The sequence below is a fragment of the Myotis davidii genome, unplaced genomic scaffold (genome assembly GCF_000327345.1).
Source record: "Myotis davidii unplaced genomic scaffold, ASM32734v1 scaffold125, whole genome shotgun sequence".
In the NCBI taxonomy this organism is placed as follows: Eukaryota; Metazoa; Chordata; class Mammalia; order Chiroptera; family Vespertilionidae; genus Myotis; species Myotis davidii.
The window spans coordinates 3,359,440-3,377,925 of NW_006299390.1; the positions used below are offsets into that span (position 1 = coordinate 3,359,440).

The 18,486-nt window shown below is 36.5% G+C and overlaps 1 protein-coding gene across 1 annotated transcript in view; it reads left to right on the forward strand.

Moving 5' to 3' along the window:
- The window catches only part of ORC5 (origin recognition complex subunit 5), a 67,873-nt gene that overhangs the window by 5,112 nt on the left and 44,275 nt on the right, over nt 1-18,486 (forward strand). Inside the window, exons 3-6 of the mRNA XM_006774900.2 lie at nt 2,165-2,365; nt 3,376-3,450; nt 7,516-7,627; nt 13,846-13,976. Of these exons, the coding sequence (XP_006774963.1) occupies nt 2,165-2,365; nt 3,376-3,450; nt 7,516-7,627; nt 13,846-13,976 (519 nt within the window). The remainder of the gene's footprint in view (nt 1-2,164; nt 2,366-3,375; nt 3,451-7,515; nt 7,628-13,845; nt 13,977-18,486) is intronic.

Consider the following 18,486-nt stretch of genomic DNA (forward strand, 5'->3'; position numbering starts at 1 on the left):
GCTATGACGTGCACTGACCACCAGGGGGCAGACGCTCAACACAGGAGCAGCCCCCTGGTGGTCAGTGTGCTCCCACAAAGGAAGTACTACTCATCCACAAGCCAGGCTGATGCTACGAGAGGAGCGGCATGAGCCCAGCCTTTCCCGCCTCCTCAGCAACACTAAGGATGGCCGACTGCAGGTTAGGTGTGCTCCCTGCTCCTGTTCCCCGCTGGCAAGAGGGCTGCCGGGCTGCCAGAGGGATGTCTGATTGCCATCTTAGGCCCAATCCCCCTGGGAGCGGGCCTCAGCTAGCAGGTGGTCATCCCCTGAGGGGTCCCAGACTGCGAGAGGGCACACCCCCCAGTGCACAAATTTTTGTGCACCGGGTCTCTAGTCTATATATAAAAGGCTAAGGGACCATCTGACCTGCTGGTAGATATGATGTGCACTGACCACCAGGGAGCAGATGCTCAACACAGGAGCTGCTGAGCTGCAGTGACTTGGCAGCGACAGTTCTCTGGTGATGCACCTGGAACCAGAGAGGAGAGAGCCCGATTCCGGGGTGTGTCACCCAAGGACCGCCCTCACAATCTGGGACCCCTTGGGGGGTGTCGGAGAGCCGGTTTCGGCCCCATCCCTGCAGGCCAGGCCAATGGACCCCACCTGCTGGAGGGACCCTGCTCACTCCACATATGACCTTTGAGCTGCAGCGCTGCCCCAGGTGCGGCCAGCTGGGGAGGGACCTCGGGAGGTTGGCTCAAGGGCATGTCCAGCCCATCTTGCCCAGTCCCGCCCTGCCCAGTCCTGCCCCGCCAGCCACCTTCTAATTAATTTCCTTTCAATGTGCACAAATCTGTGCACTGGGACACTTGTCATCTACATAAAACATTTTTCACCAACTTTTGTTTGAATACTTTCAAAGACTGTAAACTTCAGAAGGGATTGTTAGATAACTTGAGCCTTGATGTTAATTATTTTTTATTTTTAACTTTCATTGGCTGATAATTTTGGGGGAAAAACACACCTGAAGAAAAATTCTTCAAAAACTATTAAAATGTTTCTTTTCCATTGTTGTTTTTATAATATTGATACTGATAATTCTGAATCTCCACATATACAAACCCTACTATTTCTCCTTTACCCTGCCTTTTTCCCCATATTTTCTATCAGAGTGAATGGTCTCAATATTAACATACTTGACAAAAAAACTTTCCCTTTATTCCTTACTCATCCTCACTCTTTCAGTAAATTGAACTGGTAAATGTGTTCTATTCATTCTACATTATTAATTTCTTGACTTCATTTACCTTTAATCATAGCCATAATTAATTCAGTTCCATGAGGTCTGAAAGGTTGGCGACCTCTGGTTTAAGGAAACCTTTGGAACAGTGGTCGCCAACCGGTGGTCTGTGGACCACTGGTGGTCCGTGAGGTCCGAAAGGTTGGTGACTGCTGCTCTAGGAGGGTTACTATGGTTTCTAACTCAAAATCCTTTTTTAAAAAAAATCTAGGTTCATTCAGCATTAAGGACATTATCTAAAATTCTAAATGTGAAATTTCTACTAAAAATTTTCACATTCAAATGTACTTGGGTTTCCTTATAAGAATTCTGTAGAAGAAAATATAAGTTTACTTTGAATCCCTGTAGGAAACAAAGGGCAAACTTAAATAATTAAGTTTAATAAAGAGACTATTTTACAAAGGTTGAAGAAATGTTAAGGAACCAATAGGAAATGGTGAAGCAGTGATAGTCTTTACCCGCCCCAGACCTGAACTAGCCAGAGAAAGGAGTTGTTACCAGACCCCAGCAGGAACTGTAGCCTTTGAATATGAGCTGCCCAGCTGGGACTGTGGCCTTTGATAGGAGGTCATAGCCACTGTCAAACTGTGGGCCTCTGAGGTGTGGGCCTGGGAATCAAGGGAATAAATACTCAACTTCTCTCTCTTACTCCTCTACTTCCTTCAGTCTCTTGCTGGTTCTTCCTATTGGCTGAATCCAGTCAGTGCTAGAAAAGAAGAGAGAGTCTGGGCGATACAGTGTGTAATGATCAGACTCCTGGGTCACAGAGTAGGTTGGAAGATTATGGGGTATTGGTTCTGAAGGGTAAATGGGAAATGTCTAGCAAAGCCATACTTGTGTATTTGTTTTCTTTTCTATTTACACTTTTTTGTTTGTTTTCAGCTCCCACATGTCTTTGTGAATTGTGTTGAATGTTTTACGTTGAAGCTGCTTTTGGAACAAATTTTAAACCGGTTGAATTACCTTAGTTCTTCAGAGGATGGATGTTCTACTCAAATAACCTGTGACACATTTAATGACTTTGTTCGCTTGTTTAAACAAGTAACCAAGGCTAAAAGTCTCAAGGATCAGACTGTATATATTGTAAGTATTTAATTCCATTATATCATCTCTTATTTTCATGTTCTCCATGAAAATACATATATATATACACTATATCTATTTTACATATACCTACTATATATGTATATCACATATATGTCATTCTTAAAACTTTATACATGTACTTTTCTCTCTATATAGTGTATATACTATATATCTCTAAAAAATAAGTACCTTAAAAAAACAACAGTCCCAATAGCATTGTCTTCACACTGATTAAAAATTTTATCTTTTTTAACATGATCCATTTTCCAGTTAAAAGGATTTAGCATGCAGTTAAAGTTCAAGCAATAAAAATTTCACATGATAGCCCGGCTGAGTTGTCTCAGTGATTGAGCGTCAACCTATGAACCAGGAGGTCAGGGTTCAATTCCCGGTCAGGGCACATGCCCAGCTTGCAGGCTCAATCCCCAGTGTGAGGCATGCACGAGGCAGCCAAACAATGATTTTCTGTCATCACTGATGTTTCTATCTCTCTCCCACTCCCTTCCTCTCTGAAATAAAAATATATTGGGAAAGAAAAAAGTTTTACATGATGAAATTCAGAATTTTCTGTCTCTCTCTTGCTTGGGTTAGAAAGAGCTGTAGTTTTTGCTTCATGGTAGACATTTATCTTTTTATCAAATGGAATAAAAAATGCACATGATTGTATTTCTTAGAAACCTAAGCAAATGTCCTTAGAGCATCTTGCATCCTTATCTTTTTCATAGTATACCTGTAAAATAAACCTTTTTAATGTAGGTCAAAATAACTCATTTTCTATTTAGAAATTTGAGTTAAAATATGTTATAAATAGTCCATTTTTTAAACTTATTTTACCTATTTAAAATGTCTTCCACAAATGTAAATAGCGAAAATTAAATTTTTCTTTTCAACATGGCAAGTTCAAGTCTTGAATTGTACATCATCAATCTTTATAATATGTGTAACATAATGGTAAATGTTTTGTAAAGGGCTTTGCAAATTGATTGATTCTGCATTTTTTTTATAAGGTTCTAGATAAAGCAGAATATCTAAGAGATATGGAAGCGAATATTTTGCCTGGGTTTCTTAGGTTACAAGAATTGGTAAGTAATGTTTGAGATCTTTTTCCTCTATTGCCTAATCAATAGACTGTATTGTTGACTTTTTTCCTTTTGCCAATCTGATAGGTGAGAAATGACATCTATATATATAAAAGCCTAAGCAACCAAATGACCTGTTGACCAGTTGCTATGACGCACACTGACCACCAGAGGGCAGATGCTCAATACAGGAGCTGCCCCCAAGTGGTCAGTGCACTCCCACAGCCAACCTCCCATGATCCCTACCCCAGGTTCTCCCCTCGGGCCGGCCAAAGTCTCGTGGTCCCTCCCTCCAGCTGGCTGGCCCTCCTGATCAGCCCTGATTGGGGGAGGGCTGGCCAGCCAACCTCCCGTGGTCCCTCCCTCTAGCCAGCCGGCCCTCTCATCCCCCCCATTGGCCCCAATCGCTGGCCAGGCTGAGGAACCCCACCTGTGCACAAATTTGTGCACCAGGCCTCTAGTCTTAATATATTAATTTGCATTTCTCTATTATGAGTGAAATTAATGTTTTTTCAAAGTTAAAGCAATTTGTGACTTGATAACTTCACTTTCAGCTTTTTATTTGTAATTGTGACTAACACTGCCTTTTAGTAAAAGATTTTAGGTGTTTGCTAGACTAAATGGCAGTGGACTTAACTTGGAACTTCCTGCAAGAATTTTAAAAGTTTCTTTTCATTTCAGTAATTTAAAAAAAGAATCCTATGTCTAGTTTGGATCACCTTGAGTTCAGTATCATGGTCACTCAGTGTTAGAACCAGCTTTGTATTTTAATTTACAGTTATGTTGTCACTGAATAGTAATACTATTCTAAGGGCCATGGCCTACATAAAGAGCAGGCATCTTTTTTCATGTGCATATGTGTCGGGGGAAAGCCAAATATTATTGCAAAAAACAGGATTTTACAATAGTTTAATTAAGTAAGGAAAATTGGTGAGAAAATTCATTGTTTACCAACACCAGTTATATAGGAATGCTCAACTCAGAAGAACTTGCTGATTTCTATTGGAATTGTGTTCACAGAGTGAGCAAAGATTTAGTTTGAACAAACAGTATTATTTATCATATTCAGTTAATGTCAATTTAAATTTTTTTGCTTTTCTAAATTTTTCACTAACTTACACATTTACGTTGATTTTATATTTTCCTTTTTTCTGATGTTTTTATTGATTTCAGAGAGAGGAAGGGAGAGGGATAGAAACATCAATGAGGAGAGAGAATCATTGATCGGCTGTCTCCTGCACACTCCCTGCTCAGGATCGATCCCACAACACTGGCATGTGCCCTGACAGGGAACCAAACCAAGCATGACCTCCTGGTTCGTGCTCAACCACTGAGCTACACCGGCCAGGCTGATTTTATATTTTTCTAAGTGCTTTGAGCACAAATAGTTTATATTTACCTAGTTTTATATCTGTATTATTTAAGTATTAAGTAACATTATAACGAAAATTAAGTAAATATTTGGGGAGATAGTGCTTAGAGCATTTCTACCTTGAAAAGTTAAATATATTACTCACATTTGAGAAACTGCTAGAAGTACAGAGAAACTTTCCAAATGCCACTGAAATTGTGTGCCTAAGGCTGAATCCTAAAATTCACATTAGTAATAGTGTTCTAGGGCCAATCTGGAGAGGACAGGAGGAAATTAACTATAGTTCTTGGTGGCCTATCCTGGGAGTTTCCTCACACAGTCCAGCCTTTCCCAGTTTCATTAATTCTTGACGTTTTACTGCTGAGATCAGGGACCCATCCTGTGTGAGCAGATGTCTCCTGTCTTTTATTATTTTGTTGTGTTTGCATTCACATCCGATACTTCCCATTGCTTTGGTCTAGAACTCCCTGTCTGGTATCCAGAGTGCATTCCCGCTGTCTCTTGCCTTTCCAGTATAGCTTACCCCATTTTCCCCCTCATGTTCAGTAATGGTGATTACACTTCCCTTCACAGCAGTTAGACCTTTCACTTCTGTTTTAGTTTTAATTATATAAACTGAAGGAAATGAAAAAATGCACAGTAATGTTCATCTATCAGAAAAGATAATCGCTATTTGACATTTCTGAAAACATGCTTGATTTTTTAAAAAAATGTATTTCATTTCAGAGAAATAGAGCAAAAGCATTTCCCAGTTTTTATATTAAATATTTGAGTAAAATGAATGGGTATTGTATATTGAAGCACTTTCAGATGAACAGATGAGAACATTACCAACTTAAAATCCTTTCATGCTGACAAATACAATTTCTTAATCTCAGTATTTTAAACTGATTTTATAAAATGCTTTTTAACTGATTTTATAAGATGCTTTTGAATAATCATTTTAAAAGCAAAAACAACTCAATGCTTTGAATCAAGATTGTGTTTAGAGCATGCTTTTTTATCCCTATAGAAATAAATTCAAGGATTCTTAAAAATTAATGTGTTTATAAGATAAAAATAGCATTTGAAAGTAAAAGTATTTTTCTTTCTTTCATAAACATGCTAAATTTTTGTGGAATTATTAATTTATTGGACTTAGCTGCTTTTGTTAGCCAAAATGATTTTTTCTAAATAATGAAAATTGGAATATAAGATTATACATAAGATAGGAATCAAGCCTTAGCCAGTTTGGCTCAGTGGATAGAGTGTCAGTGGAAGGGTCCTGGGTTCAGTTCTGATCAGGGTAGGTACTTCTGTTGCAGGCTTTTTCCCCAGCCCTGGTCAGGGCACATGCGGGAGGCAACCAATTGATGTGTCTCTCTCACTTCGATGTTTCTCTGTCTCTCCCCCTCCCTTCCACTCTCTCTAAAAATCAATGGAAAAGCCCCCTTTCCAGTCTCTAAAAATCAATGGGAAAATATCCTCAGGTAAGGATTAATGGGGGAGGAGTGAATATAGGAATCAATAAAAAGTAAATCACTATCAAAGTATAGTATAATTTGTGAGATAATGTTCTAAGAATAGTTATAGAACAAAAGAGCTTTCACTTTTGTTTTAGTTTTTCTTTTTAAATATATTTTTATTGATTTTTTAAAGAGAGGAAGAGAAAGAGAGAGTTAGAAACATCGATGAGAGAGAAACGCTGATCAGCTGCCTCCTGCACGCCCCCTACTGGTGATGTGCCCGCAACCAAGATACATGCCCTTGATTGGAATCAAACCTGGGACCCTTCAGTCCACAGGCTGACGCTCTATCTACTGAGCCAAACTGGTTAGGGCTAGTTTTAATTATGGAAACTGAAGAAAATTAAAAGATGCACAGCAATTTCCACTCTACCAGCAAAGAGAATTGCTGTTGAAGCAGCTTGTCAACTTGGGAGATGTCAAAAAGAATGTGGGAAAAATTAAAATTTGTGTTGAGAAAGCAGAGGTATCTACAGATAAATTCTAGCGAGCATGCGTAGGGCGTTTGTGGCCACTTTGTAGAAGGATAACAGTCACAGTGGGCAGTTCTCTTAATGTTCTTTTTGTATACTAATTATAATTTCTACATGTACTTCAAAAGATATCTGTTTACTTAACAGTGGTGTTTTAGATCATAGTTGTTTGTGTTTTTAATGTATATGCAAAGTCAATTTTAGTAATTGGTGTGAAAATATTCTTTAAAACAACTTTTAAGTTTTTCTAACAATAATATGTGGTTACATAATATGGCTTAATCTGTTTTTCTTCAACTCATATTTCTTCTGAATTACTGTAGCCATTTTAATGATGAGAGATGTTAAGTTTTGCCTTTTTTTGATTGTTCATTAATTGAAAGCTAATGATTTCTTTGAAAATTCCCATAAAAAGGTTTTGTCTTAATTATTTATGCGTATGTTTCTTAATTTCTATAAAATAAGTCCTAGCATTCATGGATAACTGAAATGCTGATTAACCTAAAAGTTTTATGGAAATTCCCATGTAATTATGTATAAAAATTTGCAAGTAGATGAACTCCTTGATTAGGTTTTCTAAATATGGTGTGTTAATATGCAAATAATTTGTTACATGTTGGAACTTTGTCCAATTTATTTGAAAGAAAGATTCAAATGGAATTGCTCTGATTAAGATTTTTAAATGCCAAGTTAATTTTACTACTTTTTTCTTTTACAGACTGACAGAAATGTGACTGTTATCTTTCTCAGTGAAATTATTTGGGAAAAATTCCGTCCAAATACTGGATGCTTTGAACCATTTGTCTTGTATTTCCCTGATTATAGCATAGGTAAATTTTAAAACATTGTTCAGTAAAATAGTCTGTGGAAGATTAAGCTAGCATGTTTAAATGGGAATACTGCCATGTCTTAATCTGTTAAAGTTTACATCCAATCTCAAAATGTTGCTTGTTTTTCTGCATTTATAGAGGTTTTATTTTGGAACTCGGTGGAGTTATTTTTCTGTAATTACTAATATTTTTTTAATAAGCACTTCTCACATATTTGTGCTAATGGTTTGTTTTCACATTTTTAGCTAGTACATTATGATGTATATATTGTCCTAGCAGGTTTGGCTCAGTGGATAGTTCATCGACTGAAGGGCCCCAGGTTCGATTCAAGGGCATGTGCCTTGGTTGCAGGCTCGATCACTGGCCATGGTCAGGGCATGTGTGGGAGGCAGCCAATCTATGTGTCTCTCTCACATTGATGTTTCTCTCTCTCTGTCTCTCCCCCTCCCTTCCACTCTCTAAATATCAATGGAAAAACATCCTTGGGTGAGAATTTACAACAACAAAACAGATGTATCTATTGCATTTGTAGCATCCGTTCAAGAATCAGACTAGGTTAGCAAAGCACATTAAAATTGTATTGAAATCTTTATTTACCATGAAGTTGCCTTAAGTACAGTGTGAGATGTATTTTTTGATTTTGTAAATCTCATTTTTATTATTGTAACTCTTGGAGTACCAATTACTAGCCCTTGTGTTTATTTCTTTTTGGTTTATCTTTAATCTTAAACTTCATAGATCCTAATGGTTTTATCTTTGGAAGAAAAGCTTTTTGTATTCTTGAATACTTTTATAGATTAATACTGTGATGTCACTATACAGACTCAATATTTCTGATTCAGAGACTGTAACTGTGAAGCATAAGGTGGTTAGCACGCTCTGAAAAAATAGCATTCCTTGACTTTGGTCTCATCAACACTATCCTTCTGAACTAATCAGCTGTAAATATTCATTGTTAAAATCAACACATTTTTGCTTATTTTCACAAGAACGGCAATAAAAAACCCCCCCACAAAAAAAACACCTCCAGTGTTAACTGATTAACTGATATATATATATACTTTTTTTTTTTTAAAGAAACCCAAAATAGGCTGGCTGGCTCTGTGGTTGAGCATTGACCTATGAACTAGGAGGTCATGGTTCAATTGTGAGTTTGATCCCCAATGTGAGGCACGCAGGAGGCAGCCAATCAGTGATTCTCTCTCATCGTTGAATGTTTCTCTCCCTCTCCCTTCCTCTCTGAAATCAATAAAAATATATTTTTTAAAAGAACCCCAAAATAGATGCAAGGAGTCCTTATTTTCAATAAGTTCTCTTTCATGAAAATTACAAAATGAGAAAAGAAATGGGTAGGAAGAAAAGAATAAATCAAAGGATTTAATTAAAAAGTTTTCTTTGTAGCTATGTCATCACTGAAGTTAAATGTTTTCATGACCCATTTTAGCCTTCAGTATTGAAAAATTATTTAGAAATTTAAGATTATAAAAAAATCCTGGTTTTCTATATTGTAGTGAAGTTGGATTAAAGTATGGTATAATGAATTACAGAATTTAATTAAAATTTTAAAACATGAAAAGATACAAAGTAGCATAGATGGAGATAATTTAAGGACATAATTAACTAAAGCAGTGGTTTTTAACCTGTGGGTCATAACCCCTTTGGCGGTCGAACGACCCTTTCACAGGGGTCGCCTAATCCATCATGCATATCAGATATTTACATTACGATTCATAACAGTAGCAAAATTACAGTTATGAAGTAGCAACGAAAATAATTTTATGGTTGGGGTCGCAACATGAGGAACTGTATTTAAAGGGCCAGAAGGTTGAGAACCACTGCACTAAAGTGATCTTAACAATTTTAGAAAGTGTGAGATAATAGATTTTTGAAAATACATAAAAACTAGAGCTAAATTTAATCTAATTATTAAATTCAAGTGCCTTTTACCAGTACACTGAATTTTATTTTTAAGCAAAAATACCATAATCACACAGAAAGGTTTTCAGAAAGGAAGCATTAATTGACAAGTCAAATTGGAGTTAGAATGAGTAAGCATGGAACCAGGGCAGGAAGATAATCTTAGTGGTTAAGTCATCTAGTTATGATTTGATACATATGTCATCTTTAGGAATATGGTGTCTGATATTGAGGGCACCCACTCCACTCAGCAGTGACACTGCGTCACAATTTGGAATTGTTGTTTTTTGATCTCTGTCACATGAAGATTATTCATGGAAATGCATTTTATCTTTTCTTCAGGTAGATTATAATGCAGTTGATCAGGTTTTTGGTTTAGTTATTATATCAGTCAGCATAAGTTATGTTTTAATAATAACAATTTGAAAATCTCAGTGACATAATTTTCTCACCACCTTTATGCCATTATTATCCAATATTTTTCTTCTATATTTACTATAATCTCAATAATACTTTATTATTTGGGCTTCAAAGAAATAAGAAGACAAGGAAAAATGTCTTTTGTTGTTTATTTTACTTGAGATTTATTGAGCTTCTTGGATATATAAATGTATAGTTTCATCAATTTAGGAAATTTTTCAGCCATTCTTTTTTTTTTTTTATTTTTTATTTTATTGATTCTCCTACAGAGAGGAAGGGAGAGAGACAGAGAGCCAGAAACATCGATGAGAGAGAAACATCGATCAGCCGCCTCCTGCACATCTCCCACTGGAGATGTGCCCGCAACCCAGGCACATGCCCCTGACCGGAATCGAACCCGGGACCCCCCAGTCCGCAGGCCGACGCTCTATCCACCAAGCCAAACCGGCCTCGGCTTTCAGCCATTCTTAAAAAACTTAGCCATTCTTCCTTTTTTCTGGGAGTGAACTATATGTATCTTAGACCACTTGATTTTGTCCAACTGAATTTTTTATCCTCACTGGAAGATATTTTTTCATTGATTTTTATTTATTTTAATTTTTTACTTTATTTTTTATTCATCCTCACCCAAGGATATTTTTCCATTGATTTTTAGGGAAAGTGTAAGAGAGAGGGAAAGACAGATAAACATTGAGGTGAGGGAAACACATTGACTGGTTGCCTCCTGCATGTGCCCGACCAGGGCCTGGGCCAGGGAGGAGCCTGCAACTGAGGTACGTGCCTTTGACTGGAATCAAACTTGGGACTCTTTGGTCCACAGGCTAACAGCTATCTGCTGAGCCAGACCAGCTAGGGCTTTCATTGATTTTTAGAGCGAGTGAAAGGAAAGGAGTAAGGAGAGAGCAAGAGAGAGGAGAGAAAGAGAAAACAAATCATCATTGTGGGAGAGAGAGACATTGATTGGTTGCCTTCCGTACATGCCCAGACCCGGTCTGGTATTCAGCCTGCAGCCCATGTATGTGCCTTTGACAGAGAATTGAACTGCGACCCTCTAGTGTTCAGGCCCAACCACTTAGCAATACTGGCCAGGGCCCAACTGAATTTCTATTTTTTTAAATTTTAAATATTTTTTTCTCTGTTTTATTTGGGATAGTTTTTGTTTCTGTGTCTTTAAAAGTTCATTGATCTTTTTTTCCCATGTGTCAGATCTGCAGTTAATCCCATTCATTCTTTTCATATCTCATTATACTTTTGTTTTCCTTTATATCCTTGAGCATATGAGCATATTTATGATAGTTTGAATGCCCTTGTCTACTAATTCTATTACCTCATTTATTTTGGGTTTGTTTCTCTTGACTAATTTTTCTCTATTATGGGTATTCATTATGCTTCTTCATGTGTTTAGGAATTTTTGATTGATACTGTGTTTTTTATTGCATGTTGGACTTTTTTCTGGTAAGCATTTAAACTTGAAGCTATCTATATTTGATGCTTTTAAGGCCATTCTAAAGCTTTTTTTGGAGATAGGATCTTGAGTAGCCTTTATTCCACTGCTTATTTTAGCTCCATTTTTTAAGATATAAGCCCTTCTGGGATCTCTGCTAAGTGCCCCATGTATTCAGCAGAGTTTCTCCATTCTATAGGTGGCAACATGAGTGATTCACATGTGTGTACTCTGGGAACTGCTTGACTTACAGCTCTCCAATGATTGTTTTCCCCCAGAAGTTGTTCTTGTCCTTAGGGGGTATAACTCTTTTCATATACAGATTGGTATTCAGCCAAGACTCAACGGGAACCCCATGCAGATTTCTGGAGCTCTTTCTTACATAGCTCTCTTATGTACTCTGCCCTGCAGATGCTAGCTGCCTTAGCTCCTCCTACTCTCATCTCTGTCTCTTTAACTCAGTGAGATGAATGGACTTCTTTTGAAACTCTAATAAAATTACCTCTAGCTAGAAAGACAGGCTGACAATGGGACTCATTTGGTTCCCTTTTCTCAGGTATCACAGCCCTATAGTGCCTATTATATGAAGTCTAAAAATAGTTGTTTTCTATATTTTGTCTAGGTTTTAGTTAATTTATTAGTGCGTAGTATTTCTGAATCCTCTTACTTTCTCATGACTGGGAGCAGAAGTTCCTCTTGAGTTCTTGAGTATTAGTTCATACTTTGATAGAGAAATTTTAAGGCACCAGAAGACCAGTCAAATGATTTTTCATTTCCTTTATTTACTACCTCTTAATGCAGTTTTTAGCATCCTGTGGAGATGAAATATTTTTTAATAAATTTGACTAGTCTTGATCTTTTGAGCTGGCATGAGTTGTACTCTGGGATTTTGTCTGTAGTCTATAACTGAGCAGCTGGTTTACTTTTACAGCAACACAGTAAGAATTCTAATTCTTTAAGACTTTCATCAGGACTGGAGACTTAATTGTTTTCCAAATTTCCTTATCCATATACATATAGACCGTCTTTTTTGCCTAAGTATGTTCATGTATCTGACAATTTATCCTTTCTTTCCTGCCTTCCTTCCCTCTCCTTCCATCTTTCCAGTTATTTGATGACTTTCATATAAAAATATCTTTATCTCCAAGTTTGCACCTTTGAACATTTTCTGTATATCAAATATTTTCTCATGCATAGTTTTAAAAAAAAAGCTTAGTGACATTACATTTAAATTTTGCTATTAGAATATAAAAATACATAGACTCCAAAGTCAAGTTTTGACTTTTGTGTATTTTTTTTTTTGGTAGTTGTGACATAAAAATGTAAATCAAGTAACCGTCTTCCATCTGGAACCTGTTAATGATAATATTCTAAACCTAAAACTAGACTTTGAAAAAAATATTTTTTTGGATCAACTGCCCTGTGTAAAAGATCCCCTGGATATAGCTACTTCTAAATTTCTGTTTATGAACATCTGTTGATAATCCACATAAATTGTTTGATCTCATACCTGTATCTAACTTACTATGAGGAACAAGAGAATAAGAGAGTGCTTACAGTCAGGAGCTGTTGTTAAATGTCATAGTAGCTATGGTAAAAATGCTCATTTAATCAGAACGTTAAATAAGGAAATTGACATGATCAGAACATCCTAAAAGAGTTTTTACTTGTAAGTATTGCAAAAGTCTTGGACCCTGTGGAACTATGTTTAAAGTATAAGTCATATTCAAAAGGCTCTTACCTGAGAAGTGTAAAGAAACCATTGCACCAAGAACTCAGAGGAAATTGCAATAAGGATTCATTACTGTAACTGGGAAATTTTGAATAATAGGTGATTGTATCTCTATAACTGTTTCTACAATACGATATTTCTAGCACGATTAAATATAAGTTTAGGGACTCTAAATATATGATATTGTATAAAGACTTTAAGATAGAAGAGAAATAAAGATGCCAAGATTGTAGGAAGAAAACGTTTTTTCAAAAGGGGAATGACAAAATATGATGACTTTCATTAAAATATTTATAAATCCTTTTAACTTATAAAAAACTGAGCATTTTCCAGTGTGGTGGTAGTAGCCCTAGTTTGTGTAGTGCCCCTTTTTGTTTTTGCAAGTTGATATACTTAATAGTCAGGAAAAGAAAATAGAATCTATGTTATTTTTTGTCTCTGATAATGATTTTGCCAGTAATAAGGATCTTGAAAGTTTCTTTAGATGTCATCGTTAAATATTTGTGTTAAGCAACATTTAATTTTTTTAGAACATTAGATTTATAATTGTTTTTACCTCAGTTTCAACTTTTGTATTCCTTTTAAAATCTTGTAATAGTTTTATTCTTTAATTATTGCTATTTTAAGCCTTTGTTATAAAATGTTGGAAGATATAAGTAGGGTGCTGTATTAATCATTCCACGTTCATTTGTGTCCTGGGAACAGGGAACCTTCAAAAGATCCTGTCCCACGATCACCCTCCAGAATATTCAGCTGATTTCTATGCTGCTTACATTAATATTCTTCTTGGAGTTTTCTACACTGTCTGCCGGGATTTGAAAGAGCTCAGACATCTGGTGAGTGAGCATTCTGCTTAAAAAAAAAAAAGTATGCCTTTTAATATTTTCCCATGTAGAAATGATGTGGGGTAGGTTGGAAGCTGACAATTTATTATGGAAATTTTGATTTGGCCCTTTGAGGCTAATACACCATAAAATGGAAGAAATCTGTGGATTAGTACAAATTTTGAACCGATTAGAAAACTTTCATTTATCTTTACTTAGGTCTTTTCACTTGGCCTTGGGAGTGTTTTTCCCCCTTCTTTTTTTTTTCTAATTGTAGAAAATTTAGAACTCTGTTAAAATAAAAATGAAGAGTAACAGAAAGGTATAAAAACTTAACAAAAAATCAATAAAATATATATTTTTTAAAAAATGCTGAAACCGGTTTGGCTCAGTGGCTAGAGCGTCGGCCTGTAGACTGAAAGGTCTTGTGTTCGATTCCGGTCAAGGGCATGTACCTGGGTTGCGGGCACATCCCCAGTAGGAGATGTGCAGGAGGCAGCTGATCAATGTTTCTCTCTCATCGATGTTTCTAACTATCTCTCTTCCTTCCTCTCTGTAAAAAATCAATAAAATATATTTAAAAAAAAAAACAACTTAACAACCACTTAAATTTTTTTTATTGATTTCAGAGAGAAGGGAGAATCTTAGTGGACAGTTTCTACAAAGACATTCTTTTACAAAACCACAGTACAACCATCAAAATTAGAAAGTTTATTTATTGCTTCAATCTGATACTCAGACTCTATCAAGATTGGCCAGTTATTCCGATAATGTACTTCAGAGCAAAAGAATTCAGTTCAGAATCACATATTGCAATTAGTTGTCATTGCTCTTGAACTTTCATCTGGAACAGTTTCTCACTCTTTGACTTTCATGATCTTAAGACCTTTGAAGATTGTAGTCTATTTGTTCAATTTGTTTAATGTTTCTTCATGAATAGATTTAGGTTGAGTATCTGACAGAAATATCACAGAAATGATGCAGTGTTCTCATTGCATCTTGTCAGGTTACAAGATTTGATTTTATCTCATTACTGATAATGTTCCCTTTGATTGTTTGATTAAGGTGGTGTTTCCTTGGTAATTAATGTGTATTTTGTGTGGAGGCACTTTGAATCCTTGTAAATATCTTATTCCTCATCTGAATTTCAACTTATTTATTTTTTCATATCATCTGGCTTCAGGATATCCTGACAGCAATATCAAGGTGGTTCTCATCTAATCACATGAGTCCTTTAGAAGGGCGAGTTTTCTCTGGCTGATTAAAGAAATGGAAATCAGATATTTAAAGCTTTAACTTCTCTGTAAAATGGGAATAATAATGTCTACTTCATGATATCATTTAAAGGATTGAATAAATTAATGCATATAGAGCACTTAGAATAGTAAGATCTGGCACGGAGTAAGGCCTCATTGCTTGATGAAAATTTCTATAAATTAATGTTAATGTAAATGTCCTCAGTTCTGATCTTTGTCCTGCTAATGTTTTTGAAATAAAATCTAGGTATTCTAAAAAAGGCAAAAAAGTTTAGAAATTACTTGTACTTGGCCATGGAATATGTTTTTATACTTATACTTCATTGTATGTATTAGTTTTCTATTGCTGCAAAATAAATTACCACTGATTTAGTGGCTTACAACAGCACAAATTTATTATCTCATAGTTCTGTAGGTCAGAAATCCACCCACTGTGTTGCTGGCCTCTGTGCTGAGGATCACAAGGCTAAATTAAAGTTCTGGTTGGACTAAATTCTCATCTCGAGCCTCTGGGGAAAAGCCACTTCCAAGCTCTTTTAGGTTGTTGATAGAATTGAGTTCCTCTTGGTTGTAACAGTGAGGTCCCAAGTTTCCTTTTTGTTTCTCTCAGGCCTCCTAGAGCCCACCCACATTTTTTTCCACGTGGCCCTCTCCGTCTACCTGCCAGCAAGGGCATGTTGAATCCTTTTACACCGAATCTCTGACTTCTGTGACCAGCCAGAGGAACCTTTGCTTTTAAAGGGCTCCTGTGATAGGTCAGACTTACCTGATCATCTCCTTACTTTAACTCTCCCATAAATAGTATAGTTTTTAGGGAATTAATTGCATCTATAAAATCCCTCACAGCAGTGCCTAAGTTAGTGTTTCATTGAATAACAGAGGTGTGTGTACTCTAGTGGCCAGGAGTCTTGGGAAGTATCTTAAAATTCTGCTTATTACAATGTACATGTATCAGGTTATTTTCTTTTTCTTTTTTTAAAAATATATTTTATTGATTTTTCACAGAGAGGAAGGGAGAGAGAGAGTTAGAAACATTGATGAGAGATAAAATTCTGCTTATTACAATGTACATGTATCAGGTTATTTTCTAACAAATTATTTCAAATGCAACAGTGAAGTCTTTCTGAAAATCTCACTGAGAAGTTAGAAAAGCTTCCCAAATTGCCTATCCTATTTTGTGGCAACCTACTCAGTATTCATCATAGATTGTTTTGTTTCTTAAAATAATGCAAGTTTTTCTTTGCTGTATAAGTGATATACAGGTATACAGGTTGGGTTTCAAATCACCATCCTATCTAATAAAGAGGTAATATGCAAATTGACCATCACTCCCACACACAAGATGGCCACCCCCATGTGGACACAAGATGGCCACCACAGGATGGCCAGCAGGAGAGGGCAGTTGTGGGCGACCAGGCCAGCAGAGGAGAGCAGTTGGGGGCAAATAGGCCTACAGGGGAGGACAGTTAGGGGCAATCAGGTCGGCAGGGGAGGCCAGTTAGGGGGGACTAGGTCGGCAGGGGAGGGCAGTTAGGGACAATCAGGCCAGCAGGGGAGCAGTTCAACGTTGATCAGGCTGGCAGGGGAGTGGTTAGGGGGTGATCAGGTTGGCAGGCAGGAGCAGTTAGGGGCAATCAGGCAGGCAGGCGATTGGTTGGGAGCCAGCAACAGTCCAAGATTGGAGAGGGTACAGGCTGGGCGTAAGGGCACACACACACACACACACACACACACATGGTCCAAGATTGGAGAGGGTACAGGCTGGGCGTAGGGCACACACACACACACCCTCCCCCCATGCACAAATTTTGTGCATTGGGCTCCTAGTAATTAAGTATTGCAGTAAAGCAAGTATCACGATAAGTCAAGTTGTAACTTTTTGCTGGTAGAGGGTCTTACCTTCAATTTGTAAAAAACAACACCTGTGAAGTGGAATAAAATTAGGGATGTGTGTATATTCTGTTTTGCCAGAATCAGGCTTTGATAGCATGGCATCCTTATTGGTTTGGAAGTAAATTCCCATAACATCTCAGATCCACAATCATAATTCAGGCAGTGGAATCTCTGTGTGCCTGTAGGCAAATTATATTTTTCTTCTCTTCTGTCAGCTGGTAAATGGGCATAATGAAAGTTTAGTTGTCAAGAATGAGGTAACAGATGGTTATAATTAGCTGTTGATAATTGCGCTCCTTCTGTTATTAGGAATACTAGTGTTCCCTGAGCAATTGGTCATTTTTTAATAAAGTTATGCCTCTCCTCCCTTCCCTTTACATTGATGAGATTAGTTAAGAGTAAATTATATACTTAAATGGTAATGAATAATGGGAAGTTATATGGGAGAGTGTACAATGGTTGTGAAAATTTATAGTATAAAAAATCATCTAAAAGTATTTCTGCTTGGACTTTGGAATTATTTTTGTGATTTTGTTAGTAGCCTTTATATGTATTTTTACTCTCTGGGTAGTTTAAAATACCAGTGGGCTTGAATTTAGATTTGTTGTGTATAACTCCAATACAATCAAGTGGGAATTTGCCTATATTTGAGGATTAACATAGGGGAAGTGGGTATAACATTGGAGAGCATATTTGAATGTTAATAGTCAAAGTTGTGAAAAGTATTTTGTATTTGACAAATATTTTGTTTTTAAAATTCCACTTGTTAGTAAGGGCTCACTTTTATAGGTGTACTTAAATATAGAGACTGTGTTTGGACAATTACATGTACTCAATTTGCTTAAACTACCTTTCAGTAGAATTCAATGTTGATTCATGGAAAACTACTAAGTGATTATGATTAATCATTGCTTCTCAGACTTTAGGATACATGGAATTCCTAGTGAGATTGTTAAAACATAGATTCTTGGGTCTCATCCTCAGGATTCTGACCAAGTGTGCCTGGGAGGATGCTAAGAACTTGGATTTGTAACAATCTCAGGCAGTGCTGGCAGTCGAAATATTTTGAGTTGTACTGCACTAGATGTTTAATTTGTGAGAATGATCAGACTTTGGAAATTAACAGGTTAATTCTTTGGGCTAGGGATATTTTATTTGTGTTTTCTGTTCCTTTGAACATTATTATGACTTAAAATTACAAATTATGCTTTGTTGTATTACTTTATATCTAGGGGCTAATGGGCAGGATTTAGCCAATTAAGGAGTATTTTTCATATTGTTTTACTACTATTATTGATATTTGCTGTTTTATTATCCTATATAATAAAAGCCTAATACGCTGTGTCTGGTCGTCCGGTCGGTCAGTCAACCAA